General features: G+C 41.9%; 2 protein-coding genes across 2 annotated transcripts in view; one reads left to right on the top strand and one right to left on the bottom strand.

The window, feature by feature from the left end:
- LOC137200295 (NHS-like protein 3) overlaps positions 1-14,957 on the top strand; it is a 29,296-nt gene extending 14,339 nt beyond the window's left edge. The window contains exons 3-8 of the mRNA XM_067614986.1: positions 8,313-8,456; positions 8,635-8,678; positions 8,799-8,934; positions 9,136-9,246; positions 9,527-13,462; positions 14,034-14,957. Coding sequence (XP_067471087.1) covers positions 8,313-8,456; positions 8,635-8,678; positions 8,799-8,934; positions 9,136-9,246; positions 9,527-13,462; positions 14,034-14,092 — 4,430 coding nt within the window. The 3' untranslated portion in view covers positions 14,093-14,957. The remainder of the gene's footprint in view (positions 1-8,312; positions 8,457-8,634; positions 8,679-8,798; positions 8,935-9,135; positions 9,247-9,526; positions 13,463-14,033) is intronic.
- A 322-nt stretch (positions 14,958-15,279) lies between these two features.
- On the bottom strand, positions 15,280-18,047 carry si:ch211-67f13.7 (uncharacterized protein LOC565426 homolog). The gene is made up of 8 exons (XM_067614988.1): positions 17,481-18,047; positions 17,283-17,395; positions 17,094-17,200; positions 16,787-16,961; positions 16,582-16,696; positions 16,426-16,505; positions 16,250-16,338; positions 15,280-16,053 (listed from the first exon to the last, which is right to left on the bottom strand). Exons 1-8 carry the CDS (start codon positions 17,970-17,972, stop codon positions 15,368-15,370), a joined length of 1,857 nt encoding a protein of 618 aa, XP_067471089.1. The 5' UTR covers positions 17,973-18,047; the 3' UTR covers positions 15,280-15,367.
- Positions 18,048-18,297: the final 250 nt, after the last annotated feature.

Genomic DNA, 18,297 nt, shown 5'->3' on the forward strand with positions numbered 1-18,297 from the left:
TTTACATGAAAAGCACAATGTTGATTCTATCTTGTGCTTTTTTGGCAAATTAGAGGACCTTTGTGTAGAAAGGATGAGGTACAGTTTTGTGGTACTGGGGAAATGATTGCGAGCTTTGTCACTTTAAATGTGAAATATCTAAAAGGTAAATTCAGGCTGAAAACTCTCACAAGCATGTACATAACAAATATGCAGGTACATGTGTGTTTTGTGAGGGTAAGAATCGAAATTGTGGGAATTTTTATAGTTTAAAACTTGACTGTATAGTAAACAGTTGCACAAATACTTGTTTATAATAACAGGGTTTTATGGGCATTTAGGAGGATTTTGTTTCAATAGGTGAAGAGTCACCACACCCAAATGACAGAGGAGATCATATTCAGGTCACTCATATGGTAAGAGAGGTTTACTAAGTGCCAGTGTGCCCTCTGGTCCCATTTGAATAATGTGTTCGAGTTTCATATCATCAAGTTCCTTTTTATTCTTTGCAATCTTCTAATGTTTGGTGTCAGTGTTACCAAACCTATCAGGACAGCCAGCAGCAACAGTCACTACTTATGAACTCATACATTGTTTCACTGTCAAGATATGCAGATATGTTACAGTGGCTTCGCACCAACTGCACAGACTATTGTCACGAAAGGAAAATGTTTGCCAACACATTGTAGCAAGTCTACAGAGAGACTGATAAATATGTGCTTGGAAAGTTTTGTGAGTCACCAGTCAGTACTCTCAAACAAGGCTGGTTTTGGGGAAATAAGACTCACAGTAGAAATTCATGGTACTATTACAAAAGATAAGTTTGTACTCTACTAGTGCAGAAAGATTCAGTAACAAAGGTGGTCACAGTGCTGGTTGTTAATGTAGTTTTCCTCTCCCAGAACACACTGTTCTTTCTGTATTCAAGGACTGAAGCATGCAGTGATAAGCTGCATTCCCTTTGTATATAATAGAGCAACTTTACATTGCACAACCTGCTGTTCTAGTGCCCAAAAGTGTGGTGATCTACCATTTAATTTATTCAGAAGATGTAGAATTAATGCTAAACAAGAGTTTACAGCCACACTAACATATCTGTGAGACGTGCTATGCCACAGAGGTGCTTTGAGCTAAATGCTACTGTAATGCTAAAAAGCTGACAATGACAATGCTAACATGCTGGTGGTTAGCAAGTATGTTTTCTATGTTCACCATTTTAGTTTTACATGTTAGCATACTAACATTTGCTAATTAGCACTTAACATAGCTGAGGTTGATGGAAATGTCTTTGGTTTATGTCCAAATACCTGCAAAACTAAAACACTGGGCAAATTAAAGGTTTCATCAAGTGTTAGATGCACAGTTAAGGGATCACACATAACACAGTTTTGTTGTCTGTAATAACATAGAGTAGAAGTCTGTAGCAAAGTTGTGCTTACATTAAACAGGCACTAGCAGGCCTGAATATTTTACCTTCTCCTGCACAGTTTTTTGATGGGATTTGATTTGTTGCTTATGGCTAAGCCTATCCAGAAAGGCCATATTGCTATGAAGCTGGCAATATGGCCAGTTTCCTCACTCCTGACCTTTAAACTGTGAAGTGACAGATGAAGGCTGTTGATGTATATATGATATATATATATACTAACCATAAATATGCATTTATATGTGTGTGTCCTGGGGATATTTCTGGAGGTATATGATATATGCTGGTTTGCTGGCATACAGATTGTGTTGTCTGACTGAATTGGAGTGTAGCTGGGGGTGCCAGGTGATGCAGGTATATGTGTTGCCTGGATTGTTGTCCTTGTCACAACACACCTCTTCCTTCCTTTTGTCCAGCTGTGACGTTTATGTTTAATATATTGAAATCCAAGGGTGTGAAAATAGTCAATGGAGCACACCATTAACCAGGATACACTGTGTTGACTGTACATGTACATGTACTTTAACTCACAGAGTCACAGTGAGCCTGCAGCTCTTTCCCACTGTCATTGCACTGTGTTCAGTTGGTTTTGTGCTGATTAGAGAGGCTTAAGCACCTGGCAGACAGCACCCTCAGAGCTGGAGAGAATGTTTCTGCATGGCTGTCTGCCTGGTGGTGCAAAACAAGAGAGAGGGGCAAGTTAGGGCAGGGACATGAGGTGTGTGTGGGGTATTGCACCTGATTTGACTGTTATCCACCTATTGAATAGACATTATCATCACACATCTGTCCCAAACATATGGGCTAGTAGGAGCCTACTAAATCTACTAGTAGGTTCAGGAGGCTGTTATCACCCATTTATTTCAGTGAGCCAACATTGGTGGAGCCCAGTAGGTGCAGAGGGCCTGTTATCAGGCATGTGCTGTCACATGACTGTCAAGTTTCTCGGCAAAAACAAACAAAATGGCTGACGTTCCTTTTATTCTCAGTGGAAAATGCAATATTTTAAGATAGTTTCAGCATTAAATTGCATTTTGATAGCATTTCTAGCATGAAATGTGTGTTTTATTTTCATAATCTTTGTTCAATGAATGTATATGATGTTTAGTTTGTCAGTTAGTTGCTATGTTTACATTGTCAGAAAGGTGATAATTCTACTTTATGTTTATTATTGAGGTCATACTGGGTGGTGGTGGTGGTGGTGTGCCTGGGTGCATTATAATGAATGGTGTTCCTAATATTTTGTCCACTCCATTAACATACATGAGGGGGGCAAAATAATAGGAGCACTTTTCGATATAACGCACTACGTTGTTGTATTTTTATTGCATTAGATTGCATAGGTGTTCCTAATAAAGTGGCCGGTGAGTGTATCTTTTTACGACTCTTTATTTACAGCCCTACTTTGCAAACCGGAAGAACTACAACTGTGGTGCTGATTTGTATCAAGCAGGTCTAGGGAATTGTAGTTGTACAATAGTAGTAGTTGTAAAAAATATTAGTGTTTTTCTTAGAATTGGAATTTTTAAATACTGAGTTGAGAGTACACTGGGGAGTATAAGGGGATGGTAAACACATTTGTTTAATCAGATTAAAAGTACTTAATTGTTAATTGTGAGGAAAATACTTCCGGGCAGGTCCTCTGGTCAGCATATCACATAGCTTCATATATATTTGGGACAGATGTGTGATGATAATGCCTATTCAACAGGCAAATAGTCAAATCGGGTGGGTATTTGCATCTGTTTGATTCCCATGAAGTGGTTCTAGGAAGAGTTGCACATCCTTGTTGTCTGTTTTGATGTGTATGTGTGTGGTGCTCTATCTTAAGCAAGGGTCTCCCTTGTTACCAGCATGCTGCCCTTTGTGTTTAGTAGAGTAATGCCACTTGAGATTGTGTTGCTGGAGAACGGTAACTTCAGGAAAAAAAAAACTGTTTGAAACTGTGTGTGCTCGTCACCTAACTTTTGGATTTAGAAAGAGGCATTTTGGTCTCAGGCAGGGCTGTAGCTACAACTGAGGACAATGATATGTCATTTGTCATTTTGTTATTTTTTCTGGGAATCTGGGGCTTTTAGGGGAGTTAATTTACTACGATTAAAATTGAGGTACATACATTGCTATTTTGTAGGCTCATGCCAGTGTTTCTATAGATGGAATAAAGTTTTTAAAAAATCTCTTTTAGGTCAACAAAAAAATAAATGAATGATGGCTTGAAAACTGCATTTAGACCCTCATGTAGATAACATTTTTATAGTAGATGTAATCTAGATGTAATAGTTCACTGAATGGAAAAAAAAAAAGAAAAATCCAAACAATGAAAATATTTTCAGTCCTGGCTTGGCTCTGGTGTAAGACATGCTGTGGTAAAATCAGTGTTTATGTAGACTGGTTGCACAGTTAGTCACAGCTTGCTAAATGTCAAATATGAGATAAAAAGCCAAAATATGTACTCTGATGCTCTGATTTGCAGCCTTATTAGAAAATTAATTACTCTAAAGTAAAAATCTAAATGGGGGGAAAAACATAATTGGCTAGATCCAACAACAAATTCAAACATGTGATCTGGCTCCAAGGCAGATAGTTTGAGACCCCTGATCTCAATCTACTACTCCTGTACATGTAAATATATTTACACTGGTGACTGCCCTTCATCATGTGCCAGTTAAGCTTAAATTTCTGCTCTGATACCTCCTGAATAATTTCTGTGTCTTTTTTCAACATATTTTTTAAAAATCTTAATGAATCACGGAACAGTATCGCTCATCTGAAATGGGTAGACATAGCTTCAAGTTAATAAGTATTGCCATTGTTGCAAATTATAAACACTCCTCACAGCTGTCAGTTTGGCTGTTTACAGTAGTAACATATTTCCTTCTGTCTCTGTTTATTTCCAAGAATCCATATTTTATCAAAATGAAACTTGCCAACAGCTGTTTACTCATTTAAAATGTTCTCCTTTAAAGTCACTATTATTTACAGGACATCTGATAAAATTTAATCATAATTCCTTGAGCGGATTTTCTTTTACACTTTGTTTTTCCTCTCTGGAGGCTGGAATCAGCAACTTGAATAAACTGGTCACGCGGTATCACATCCAATAGATTTAGTGTATTTATCCAAATCCTAGATGTAAACATTAGTTTGGGGTTCATACATAATCACTTCCAGCCCGTTAATGCCGCCAGCAGTCCACCAGTGACAGATGGCGTCTTTAATATGTCAGTGATTAATATGGACACAATTACAATGTGATCACAGAACCAGTGATAATTTGAGCCCCTCATTAACGTGCAGTCATGTCTCACCCACCACTCCATGCCTCTCCAGTAAAGTGTGTTCAGTCATGGTAACTAGATACTGTAAGTGTTGTCCCAGACTGATTTTACCCTACACACACATATCAACTTTCTGTCGATATCTTTAGGCTAAAGTATCCACTTTAGTAGTGAATTCTGTTGAATGAGAGATCTACAGTATTTCTGTGTGTTACTAGGTACTGGTAACACATGAGATTAATTTCTCCTCCTCTCTTTGTAAACTGCTTTTGTTTGAGTCACTCAGTTTGATCACCATGGGAATGTTTTCCATTTGTTCAGATGTCATACATTCCATGTCATGTCTGCTCAGCACACCAGGAAGTGAACAAAGCCCTTTCACTGCAGATGAGTTTGAGGTGTCCTAAATAGAAAGTGAAAAAAGGACGAAGTAATTACCACAAAGAATCTGTCCCAACATCACAAATTTGACTCAAGAACAAGTTTAATAAATGTTTGATGCTTTTACAGTTTAGAAAATACATTTCTAGATGTCAGTTCTTGATGAACTGAGAAATTAATCTCCTGTTGTCATCTGTATTCTTACTGCATAATAGCTGTTCTAACGTACTGCTGCTGGAAACAATAGGGAACATATTTCACATGTGTGACCATGTGCTGTGGAGCTGCAGGCCTCCTTTTAAACATGTTTTTAATCTTGTTTTAGGAATGAATTAGTTCAATTCACTTACTCCCCCTTGTGGCTAAATGATAAAACTAGATGTCTCTTAATGAATGAATGTGGGGTAGTTAATACATTTGCTTTGTTAGATTTCTATGGTGACAAAGCAGTATAGTAGCTATGAACACAACTCAAGCTGTGGCTCAAGAAAGAGGGAGCCACCCGTGTCGCCCTGAAATCCTTGACTACAGCTTTCTCTTCTCAGTGTTTACATGTATGATCTCAGTTTGATCTGTGTGCTGACTGACCAATCCCGGGGCGAGCATGTTTGCAGATGGGGAGCAAGAGGGATGGCAGGAATTAGGCTTCTGAGGATTAGTGTCTGAGCTCTGATTGTGTATTGGCTGTTGAGAACCTCTCCTCTCCGCATGGACCTGAACAGGCAAAAACAACTTCATCAAAAAAACAAGCAAGATTATCATCTTGTCTTCAACTGTCCAGGATGTTGTTGTTTTTTTAACTGACGGACGACAAACTGTACCTGTAGATCTTTCTTTAACTTCACTTAACACAACTTTAGCATAGTTTTGGTACACTTTTGGATTACTTGAAGAGATATAAGAGAAGTCATGGTGGTGCTTCTGACTAATGACCTCAGTACTAATTTCTACTGCTTTCCAGCAGTCTTCAAGAGGAAAGGTGAGTGAAAGCAGCAGTTTCTGATAATCAACAGATCTGATTGGTTTATGACTCAAACTAATTGCTCCTGTCCTGATTGTTGAAATTTCTTTGCTATTAAAGTGTGACCAGGTCAGGCTGGATCAACTGGCACTCCTAAGACGAGCAATAAAGTAATTTAAGTGTTGACCATAAAAACCACTTTCCACTTGTAGTGTTTACTCTGCTGATATATAGTGTGCTGTGATTCATATTATACCTGCTCTAAATAAATAAATGCAGGAAAATAAAATAAAGAATTTGAATGGCATATTTATAGATAATTGCTTATTGGGATTTTCTATACTAGAGCAGCTCTAATGCTGTTACAGAGGAGACAGTGGTAATAATTAGTAGCGATCACTGAGCACATGGCTGTCAAGACTAATTCCAGCATGGTCTTACAGCGACAGTGTGGACAGTAGAGAACAGTAGGTGGCTAAATGTAGAGCAGCTGTCACCATTACATAAAAGTGTCTTAGCAGGTTGTTAGCCCAATGATCCCAGACTGTGGCCTGGAAATGTGAGGGCACCACATGCATTACAGAGTTGCATCACATGCCAGGTGGTCAGTCAGCCACAAAAAATAAAGTTACTGTAATGTTATCTTTTATTGCATTTTGTTAGGTTTTATTGAATTTCTTATGTGATGTTATTAAGTATTTTCAAAATGTAGCCAATATGCAAAATTTACAATAATTCTTTCTGAGTTTTGCACGTTCTAACACTGCAATATTGAAACCAGTAACTTTACTTGATTATTTATGACAGTAAGGCATAACAAGAGGTTATTCAGGTTCTCATCATGTTTCACATGTTTTCACACATGACTGAATGCAATTTGTATCTCAAAGCAATTTTTTTTTTTTTGGCTGGTGCTCATGGTTATGACATGTTACTTCAGGTATTTTGAGTGCAAGTAGTTGTGACACCAATTTTAGTTTCTTTTTCACTGTCTAATTAAAGGGAACCTATTGTGCTCATTTCCAGCTCTGTATTTTTATTCTGGGACTCCACTAGAGTACCTTTGCAGTATTCACTGTTCAAAAAGCTCCTTATTTATATTATACTGGCCATTCATACAGCCCCTCAGTTCAGCCTCTGTCTCAAACAGGCAGTTTTAGTGCCTGTCTCTTTAAGGCCCCCCTCCTGATGAGCCCACTTTGTTCTGATTGGCAAGCTTTCAGGAAGCCTGCTGAGGGGCAGCTGTATCAGAGTCATGTTAAGTTACTGTTGATGAAAACCCAACATTTCTTGCTTTATTGCTTCATATGAAAAGCTTTTAAATAAACAGTGTGAGACTTTCATTGTGAAGAATTTACAGGAAATTAAACATGTTCCTCACTGAATTAGCAGAGCTTCATTAGCAACACTAAAAAAAGGTCGACACAAGATATGGAGATATTTCGAGCTATTTGTTCAGCGGATCAGTCAGAAATAATGCAGGGAGGAATAGTACAAGCAGAAACAGCCACAGTGATGATGATGTTTGATGAAGCACTGCAGGCAACTAGCACACCTCCAACAGGCCAACTACTTATTTTACTTTGCTGTGCTGTGTAATGGAAAAACATTCACAGTGTGCCAGCTCGACTCGAGTCATGGCTCAGCATGACTTCCCCCAAAACAATGGAAAAATGCCATAATGTTAGCGGAGTGGAGCACTGAACTCGCGCACTGTGCGTGGAGCAGATGACCATATAAAGAAAATTGTTATGAGCTGACGTCGGCTCAAGCTGAAAGCAAAAAAACTATTGGAAACCGAGCATTCAGAGCTGTCTGAAGTGCTTTTTGCTCACTGGGATTACTTCTACATATGTTTACCTCATTATTTGACACTTTGGCCAGGTTTAATATGAATATCTGACATTGTAAAATTATATATACTGAAAATTATAAATACTGAAAATAAGGAACAACATAATAGGCCCCTGTAATACTGAGCAACCGTTGCTAGTTTTAGATTTTTGATATAACCCCTTCTTGGGAGTCATTGACAAAGTCACTAGAGTTTAATCCTGCATGGGTGCAACTGGAATTCAGTCTTAAGGATATTCTGTTTATCTTCATGCACTCACACTTTCATGTATTAACTCTCCAACATTATTTATTGTTTCTGGGCTTAAATGTGTCCAGCAGACACCTGAATGCTCTTGATGTGTCCATATGGCCTCCTTATCTACTGTTACAGTAACCCAGAGCTTTGAGTTGATCCCTGCTGATCCCCTCTCCCCCCTCTCTCTACTTCAAGCCGTCCCAAAGAGAAATGATGATGACAAGACCCCGGCACCCCCATCGTTGCAGGAGAATGTGTTCATTGAGGCCAGCAGGCCAAAGTACCTGGAGGACCTTCACACAGAGGCCCTGGAAGGATTGAAAATGATGCAGCAAGAAGGTACAAAACACTAGTGACGCAATCTTGCAGTTCAGCACTAAATTAGAGGTGTCCCATGCCAACATGTTGATAACTGTCTGCTTATTTTTAAGAGGGTGTGTACCAGAGGGTATAAACACTACTAAGAATTTTAAATGGCATTGTAAATCTGCAGAGTTAAATGTTGCTCTCTTTGCAGAAACCAATAATGGAGTGGTGTACCAAGATAATGAAAGCACAATTGTAAGTGACACATCACACCCAGAATTGCTGTTTTTTGCACACACTGCAAATGCGCAGTTGGAGTGTTTTTTTTTTATCTCCAGAAAGATTAACAGGTAATTGTATTTCTGCTTCTGCCAGTCCACAATCACAGTCCAAACAGATGGCAATGGTGAAGGGTTTATGACAGACAGCACCATTCCTGACACATCTTCGGTTGTCTCGGTACAGTCATCTGTGTCCACAAGATCCTCCCGCTCTGGACTCACCAGGCAAGGTAACTTCATCACAAGCAAAATGCTGTTTATGTCCACTCTTGGTCATTATACAACAAATGGTGACGTACATACAAAAATGACTGATTTAAAGTGTGAGACGTACAGGTTGGATTTAGTTTAAATTTGGCGTTTTAAGGATTTACCAAAGGATTGTGTTTGTAGCTAATATCCTCTTTTCTCCCCTGCTTCTGTTTGCCCAGGATCAACATTCAGGCCTTTAAACTCTGGGAGAAAGTCAGAAAAGGCCAAGACAAGAAGACGACACAGGAAGACTGTTGGGGGTATCCCACACCATGTCCAGAGAGAGCTGGGTAAGTAGCTTATGTTTTGTGAGTGTATGACTTACAAAAGAAATCTGTGGATGAAATGATGTGAGTGGGGAACATTCTATATTCAGGAATATAATGGTATCAAACAAGGTTAAGTTATTGTCTTTTGTTATTAAATTAATGTCTTATTGTGATTGTTTTACCCCAATGACCCTACACAGTATAAATGGTTGTAGACAATAGATGGATGGTTTCTTTACAAGTCCATTCCTTTAACTGTTAATTTGAACTTGTGTTAATTAGTCCTCCTGTCTTCCATCAGGGCTGGATAGAGCGGGCTGGACAATGTCTTCAAAGTTAGAAGAGGAACAGCTTTTTAATGGTGAGACTGACGACAGCACGACCACTGATGGGCCACAGATGGCAACAGAGTCACAAAAAGGAGCAAGTGCCAGCCTTCAGGACATGAAAGTCATCCAGCCCCTCAGAAAACACCAAGATGAGCAGCTCTGTGCCACCCATGCTGGTCATAGGGATGACCTGGCCCTGCTGCATCGCTTTGGCCCTGACTTGTCAGGTGGGCAGAGGCCTCGGTCCCTGGCCGTTCCCTGGATGACTACTGCCAACAGCCTCCAGCAGGAGCCGCCCAGCCCCGTCATGTCAATGTCTCCCCAGGCCGCCTACATGTCCAAAATCATTCCCAATGCTGTGTTGCCACCCTCCATCGAGGTGGTGGAAATCAGTCGTGGGCGGAGCCGCAGCAGCCTCCGCACTGTCAGCAAAACTAGCCTGCTGCTGTCCAGCCCGGCTCCCTCCCGTGCTTCCTCTAGAGCCTCTTCCTCCAGAACTACTTCCTCCAGAGCCTCCAACATCACCTCCGCCTCCCGCTACAATGCCTCCCATCTGTCCGACAGCTCTTGTTGGAGCAACTCTGAGTCCTCAGAGACCTTGGTATCCGACTCCTCAACCATCTCCAGCAGCAGCACCCCCAGACAGAAGAGGTCACAAGATGGAGATGCCTCTGCTAAGGAAGACAAAGTCAGTATACACTCCTCCATCAGCAAGGCTTCAAAATGCACCTCCAACGGCAAGCTCATTAGTAAGGGAGACAAGACTAAGAATCAGGGGCCTTTTGTGCGTAGTTACTCTGTCATGAAGCCAAAGCGGGCTCCTCCTCCTCCAAACCGCTCCTATTCCCTTTACAATAAGATGAAGCGACGGTCACGTGATCTGGCAGAGGTTAGGATCATTTCAGGGGAATCTTCTCCTCGTAACATCTCAGCCTCAGGTGAGGAAAATGAAAAAAACAAACCTGGATCTTCTCCTGTGTCTTTGAGGATCATAGACAGCCCTGACTACAATGCTGACACCAGCTCTCTGGATGACTCTACAGGCTCATTCAGTCCATTTAAATCCCAGCTGCAGGCACTGAAGACAGAGGGGGCTGCAAAGGTAGAGGAATCCAAAGATGCTACAAAAGAGAAGCAGGAACCACTTCAGGAGAATAAGCTAAGCAAAATGATCTCCCCGTCCAGTGGCTACTCAAGTCAAGATGGCACATCCCCACAGCTTTCTAAGCAGACCCACAGCTCATCTCCGAGGCACAAGAGAGGCATCTTAGCTAAGCTTCAAAGGTTATTTCCTGGATCCACTCCTGCTGGTTCAGCTCCATCCCCTCTCACACAGCCAGAGGCCCCTGAAAACACAAAATCCACTGATGATCCTTCAGTCGACACTACCAGTGCCAGCCCCTCTGTAAGGGCCTTGAGAGAACTCTTTAACATCCCTCCACCACCTAAAGTTCATGCACCTCCCCCTCCTCCCCCAGAGGTATGGGCTCACAACAAGCGCACCTTTGAGTTGCTGCTGGGACCTCCAGCCCCTGATAACACTTACACCATCATAAAGAAGAACCCAAAGGACAGGCGACAACAGAGGCAGTCTCCCTCTGCATCTGCAGCAGGCTCTGTGAAAAGCTTGGGGGGAGAAAGAAAGCAGAAGAATGGGACTATAACAGTGGAGAACATGAATGGATCCCCGCATGTACTGGAGACAAAGAAAGTTCAAGAAAGTGGGCCTTTGAATGCAGAGATTCACAAAGAGAACAATGAAAGACTGGTTGAGCAGAATGATTTGAAAGGAAGTAGCAAAGTGACAGAAAAAGATGAGACCGTAAGAGTAAGTGAGATATTAAGTGGCATGTTAGTTAAGGCTGTAGAGAAACGTGAAGAGAGGATGGCAGTTATGAAGGAAGAAGACGTGAAGAAGACATCCACACAAGCAACAGAAGTAAAGACTAACATGGATACATTACCTGCCATTTCATTAGTACGCATTTCTCCTACTCCCTCTCCTCTGGTGCACCATCCTTCCCGGCCCCCCACCCAACAGACCACAGAGGTTGCCTCTGACACAGTACAAGCTGTTGTATCCCCTGAGTTCTCCTGGCCCCCACCACCTCCAGCAATGGACCAAGTGGGTCTCAGTGGGCATGATGACATAGATTTCCCCATTCCACCTCCCCCGTTATTTTGTGAGGAAAGGTTAGTTATACCTGTGCAGGTGCCACCAGAGAGGTCAATTCCTGGTACAGCAAACATTGAGCAGGTTAACTCCTCTTGCAAAACTAGGTCTGTTGTTTCAGTTGTGAAAACAGAAGGTGTTAAAGTGACCACAGAGGCTGAAACACTGAAGACAAGTTCATCCCGGGATATCCCTCCTCCGCCACCCTATACAGCTCCCCCTCCACCAGTTAAAGCAGTCTCTCCTCCTACGACAAAAGAGGTCATTCTTCCACCACCTCAAGAATTTTCTCCTCCGCCACCTAAAGAGGTTTCTCCTCTGCCACCTAAAGAAGTCTCTCCTCCACCACCACCCAAAGAGGTTTCTCCTGTGATGCCTGAAGAGTCCTCTCCTCCCCTGGTTCAAGTCCTTCCTCCTCCTGTTACAGGCGTCTCCCCCACATTGGTTAATGTGGTATCTCCTCCACTAGTCAAAGAGGTCTCTCCTCCTCCGGTTATTGAGTGCTCTGTTCTACCTGCTGAAGAGGTTGCTCCTCCATCTTGTCAAGAAAATGCACCTCAATCTTCTGAAGAAGCAGCACCTGTTAGCAAACTCTGTCCACCACAAACTATTTCACCTCCACCGCCCATTGAACCTGTGCCACCCCTGCAGTCACAACCCCAGTCAACAGAGCAAGAGATTGATGTTCCACTTGACAGCATCCCATCCAAATCTGAAACTAACCCTGTTTCCTGTACCAGTATTCTCACTCCCCCTCAAAGTATTCCACCTCCGCCTCCCTTAGAGTTTCTCTCTCCATCTCAGGTTGCACCCTCGAACACTGATGGTCTGGAAACCCAGGAGGCCTCTCCTTCACTACCACATGAAGCCTCCATCCCACCAGCTCTTGAAACCACTCCTTCTCCAGAGGCAAACATTCCTTTACCTCCACCTCTCCCTGTGCAGGGTCTTGCAAGCATTGAGCACCAGCCTAGTCCTGCAAGCACAGAAAACCAAAGCCCAGAGCCACCCTCTGCCCCTGCTGTACAAGAGGAACCCACTCCCATTGTCACCCCCTCCCTACTTCAGATGGTTAAGCTGCGGTCTGTTAATAGCAGCCCTGAGCCTCCCAAAGCTCAGGAGCCAGCCCAGGCTGAGGTCAGTATGAGGACCCAGCAGCCCAGCAATCAGGTGCCATGTCCATCTGCCAGTGGTGAGGCTCCTCAGAAGCCCATCAGAAGATCTCTGATCATGACCTCTCCCACATCCACTTCTCCACCTGTCATAATCACTTCAGAACCAGCTCTGTCCAAGTCCCAGTCTGCCGTGGTCTCATCTGCATCTTCAACCACAGTCCTCTCACCTATGAAAAAGTCACCTCCTGCCATGACCACCTCTCCTTCCATGAACCTACAGGAGGCCATCCGCCTGAGGACAGCAGCCAGATCAAAAGATATTCCTGCATCTCGCCTCAGCCTGCACTCACCTACATCTCCAGTAGGCCCCCAAAAGTCCCCCTCCAGCACAGCGAGCTTTATCTTCTCTAAGAGCAACAACAAGGTGGCAATAGAGACCAAGCCTACAGTGGAGACCACGGAAACCTCAGAGAAGAACCTGGATGTTTCCTCCGTAACAAAGGGAGTCAAGATGCCACCACCCATCGCAAAGAAACCCAAAACAAAGGCCAAAGAGACGGAGACCAGTGAAGGGACAGAGCAAACTGCAGGACAGGAAGCACAGCCAGAGAGCATCAGGGGTAAGAGAAATAACCTACTGCAATTAATACACATCAGACTTAGACGGTAATGATGTGATGTCTTCGTTTTGTTTTGTTTTGTTTTGTTTTGTTTAAACAAGAGCATGAACAAGGCTAAGAGTCAAGAGCCACACGCGGCTCTATGAGGCTGTACTTAGGCACAGCGGTTCTTTGAGCTAAATGCTAATGTCAGCATGCTAACATGCTCAGTGTTAACATGCTTGTTGCCATTTAGCAGGTGTAATGTTTACCATGTGCACCATGTTTGTTTAGAGTGTTAGCATGCTAACATTTGCTAATTGGCACTAAACACGTCTGAGGCTGATGGGAATTTGGTTTATAACCAAACACCTGCTAAACTAAGTACTACACAAATTAAAATTTTGACCACCTCACCAAATGGCAATCCATCTAATAATTATTGAGATATTTCAATCTGGACCAAAGTGGCAGCCTGTGGTCAGACAATGCCATCCCTAGAAAAATCTAATCATTCTTTTATTGTACAGTTCTCTCTGCACTCCATCAAACTAACTCTGCTTATATTCTCCAAACTTGTCTTACCAAACAGATACTTCAGAGAAAACAAACAGGACAGCAGCAGGTACTGGTGAGGGAGGAGACACATGATGATATAGACTGAAGAAGACGATGACCTGGGAAGGACCTTCCAGTAACATTGACTTTGCTGCAAGTTGGTGTTCGTGTGAGAGACAAGGAACTGGATTATTTCAAAAATATTTTGAAAAGTTAAATCTGATGTTAATGGTGTGGGTCTTAATTTTCTCAAGTACACATTTTACTAAGAGTAAATACAGTATATTTTCTTTGCCAGATGGTCCACTGAGCTTTTGCTGTTGCAAAAGATGGGAATATACTGCCCTCTAGTGTCTAACAATGATTGTACCACTTATGTCCTGCTGAATCAGAGCTTGTAGTCAGTACTCTTGACAATGGGACTTTTGGGTGCTCATCTGTAAATATAGCATACATTTGTAAATTCAACAGTAATGTCGAGGTCTGCTCTGTATTTTCCCAAAGGAGTTTCCGCACCATTTATGTTTGTTAAAAAATATTAATTATCTTAAGTTATTTTTCCTGTTACGTTCAGAGGAGGGTCTCTACAGACATACAGTGATGTCTTCTTTGCAAAGTTGATAATTAATCAGTTAATCATATCCAAATTTATGTTGTTTTCTAGAAAATCCCACATCATTCTTTATTATTCAAGGCTTTCTATGTGCACAACGATTAATGTAAATCACTGTCACAGAAATAATGAGCAGACATGTCAAGTTATACTAAAATCATTATCTTGGAGCATGTTCTCTGCTGCTTTTAGTTACTGATAGTGGAGGCTTTGCCTTTACTTGTAGTTATGGCTCAAACAGTGGGATATTTCTGTTTGACTTTAATATATTTCAAACTGGTTTCAGAGACTGTAATGTAATAAATGATCATTTATAAAAGAATAAAGATCTATGGAGAGATGAAATTGGATCAGTGGCTGAGCAAGATCCTGTTGTCAAAAATTTCTTGTCGGTTTTATCCAGTGTTGCATTTTTCCTGACATGTTTACAAGCATATTCTTATTTCAGCCTTCTATTCTAAGATGAGTCTGTATGGCACAGTATGATACAAAGTATGTAGTTTGAGTCACTGATATTTCTGTTTTTGACATTGTTATTCTCAGGAATAATTTTTATCTGGCCTAGTTGATCATTGTCAGCTACTATTAGCAATCTTTGAAAAATTCATACAATTAAACATTTAGAAAAGACTTAGTTTGCTCTCAAGTTATGACAAAGTCCATTGACTGCATTTTCATGTTTCTTTTTATTGAAATAAGTCACAAAAGCCTTCTGTTATGAAGAGTTAGAACAGTATTGATTCATTAAACTAATACTATCTCCATGTGAAATACCAGGTCAGCTGCCCATCATCCACAACATCTGCCAGATCATCATCGTTCGTCTTCTCTACCTCAGAGGCTCTCGTGTTCTCAACCTCTTCACTTCTACCTGTGTACTTCTTGCGTTCTCCCTCACCTTCAGAGTTCAGTGGCTGTACCTCTCTCTGTAAGCCGACATGTGATCGTAACATTTGCTCCAACTGTGCCCAATTATGCAACACTACATCTTCCTTCTGATGACTCAGGTGGACCAATTGCTTATCTTCCTCTCCCTCAAATCTTTCCTCCTCTCCACTCTCTAAAAAATCCTCTTCTACTTCATACCCTGACCCATCCTCTCTGAACACCCTTGAATCCTTCTCTTCAGACTTTTTCCTTTCCTCCACTAAGACTCTCTCCCTGAAAACAGATTTCTCTAGTTCAGGTTCTGTCATCATTCCAAGGATAAGCCTTCCTCTGCTTTCTTCTTCATCTTTAAGCTCCTCTTCTTCCTCCATGTAGCCTTGTTCTTCTTCACCGTCGTCATACGCGAGTACATCTGCATTTTCCCACAGGTTCTCATGACTTGTGGTCTTGCCCTCTCTTCTCATGCTGACCAAGGAGGGACTGACTGGGAAAAAGCCATCTTCTGCTGTGTGTGGCTGATCAGAGACCAACAATGACCCACTGCTGGCAGAGCCTTGGAAAAATTAATGTCAGATGTAATTTTTAGTGATAAGAAGATTTTGAATCACTTTGCATTGATGCAACTCGTTTTTTGGCTACTAAAAATATGACACTTGTAGTCTTAAGTTAAAACCACTAAACCTCCAATCTGAGTAGGAATGGGTACATAAATAAAAATGTAATAAATGCTAAAAAAGAAATTCATAGACCTTCCATCATGGCTCTCCGGGGCTTAGAGGTCACGCATTGTGAGTCACAGCATTCGCATATAGAGTTGTCACCAGCTAGGGCCTCCCACCTAGTATCATGACAGATGTAGAAATATGCTCAGTCTGGTCATATTCTGCTTATAGTCCTGGTATGTAAATTTAGTGTCAAGACTCACCTGTTCCCTCTATAGGTGCATGACTTTTGTGCAGGACCCACCTTCCCTGATGTTGCAAATAATTTGCAGTGAAGGTCAACCTAAAAATGGAGACATGATTAAGCCACAGTTGAAATTGTGTGAATTCAGAGAATCCTATAGCTACTCGACACTCACCTCAGTGTCAGGGTCAGAGATGAACTGGAAGGCCTTCATGGAGAATCTCACAGTTTTGTCTGTGCGAGAGATGAACTGAGAGGCCCCCGGGTCCCTCTTGCTGTCCAGCATACAGCTATGGATGGCAACAAGATCACACTGATCTCAGCTGATTGCAAGTCAGAACATCAAGGGCAAAACCAATAAATTTGTCCACAATACATACCCAAAATTGTCAATGATTGTGTACTTGAGGGATGATTTAGAGCCACTGGATGGTGCGGCATAGCAGCTACTGATGTACAGTTTTCCACCAGTGGGAAGTTGAGGAGCAGACACTTGGAAGTTAACTGTCTGCCCAAGCTGGTACACCTGAGACTTGACTGGTCTGCTCCATGAATCTAAGAGTTCATTAAATAGGAACATCATATGGAGCCACTTGATTGACATTTGACAAAAAATTAATATGCTGAATATGCTATAAATAATGCAATAGCTTTAAAACTCCACAATCCACGTCTCTTTACGCATACCATTCATCAATTCAATCTGGAAGTCATTGGGACGTCCTTTCAGCCTTTTACGCACAACAGCAGTTTGCCAGGTAGGCTGCACAGCCAGTTGGTACACATGATGGTTCCTGAGCAAGGTGGAGGTTTTAAGTAGTGGGCCAAGCCTTAAAGCACACAAGATGTTGAACATGGCTAATAAACAAACCCAACCTTTGATAACGGCATTCAATCCCGACATCAACTCGATGCGCTCTGCTTGGGAATCGTTTTGGCGAAGGCTCATAATGGAGCAAGAGTTTGTAGACCAGATAACCGTGGGTCAGCTGTCAAGAGGGGTGAGAAATTGAGATTTAAAAATGGAAGAAGCAGGTATACTCTGGGAACAAATAACACTCATGGACACGATACCTCACGCTGGGAATCGCACGCTGTCAGAGGATATGTGAAGAGCAGGTCGCCGTATGGTCTGAGAACTCCGTTGCTTTTGCAGGTGCTGCCTAATTTCAACTCCGCAGCATCTGCGCCCAGCCCGTAGAAAGCTGGTTTGACCCGCACGACAAAGTCAGATGTGGAGCAGGTCACAGAAACGTCTGGAAGGGAAGTAAAGTCCGACTGGATCTTTGCATCAAGCTTTCCTGAACGCACGGATCGAGGCGTTACAGGTGACGTTTGGAAGCTGAGTTGAGACAATGGAGAGGTGCTGCTAGATAACCTCTGGCTGGACTTTCTCTCGCCTGTTGTTGACAGTTTGATTGCGTCAGGTTTGGATTTCGGAGTGCCAAGTTTGATGATCTTTTTCTTTCTAAGAGCAGATGTAGATTCATAAATGTCCGCTGCGCAGCTAAGGAGGGCAAGTGATAAAACACTCCACGAAATATAGAGATGCCACTTTGTTTTCATCGCAACAGACTGCTGCTGTCCTTCTATCTTTCCTTATCAATCTGCGCGTAAAACCACCGCTCAGTCACAGCTGGAGGTAATTAGTGGCGATGATAAATTGGCAGCCTGCTGTCAAACGAGCGAAGTTAAGCGTCGTTTCAGTTGATTTCAGCCTATAAAATATACCATTGGTAGTTTTCCTTGGCTACAGATGTCTTTGTGTAAACATTTTCTTGATTCATGTCATAATATCTTGATATAAAGGAAATTATTTCAGACATTTTCATATTTAAATTAATTAAATAAATGAAGAAAATGAGGTTGAATGATAGATAAATTATCTTTC

This window comes from Thunnus thynnus, chromosome 16 (genome assembly GCF_963924715.1).
Source record: "Thunnus thynnus chromosome 16, fThuThy2.1, whole genome shotgun sequence".
In the NCBI taxonomy this organism is placed as follows: domain Eukaryota; kingdom Metazoa; phylum Chordata; class Actinopteri; order Scombriformes; family Scombridae; genus Thunnus; species Thunnus thynnus.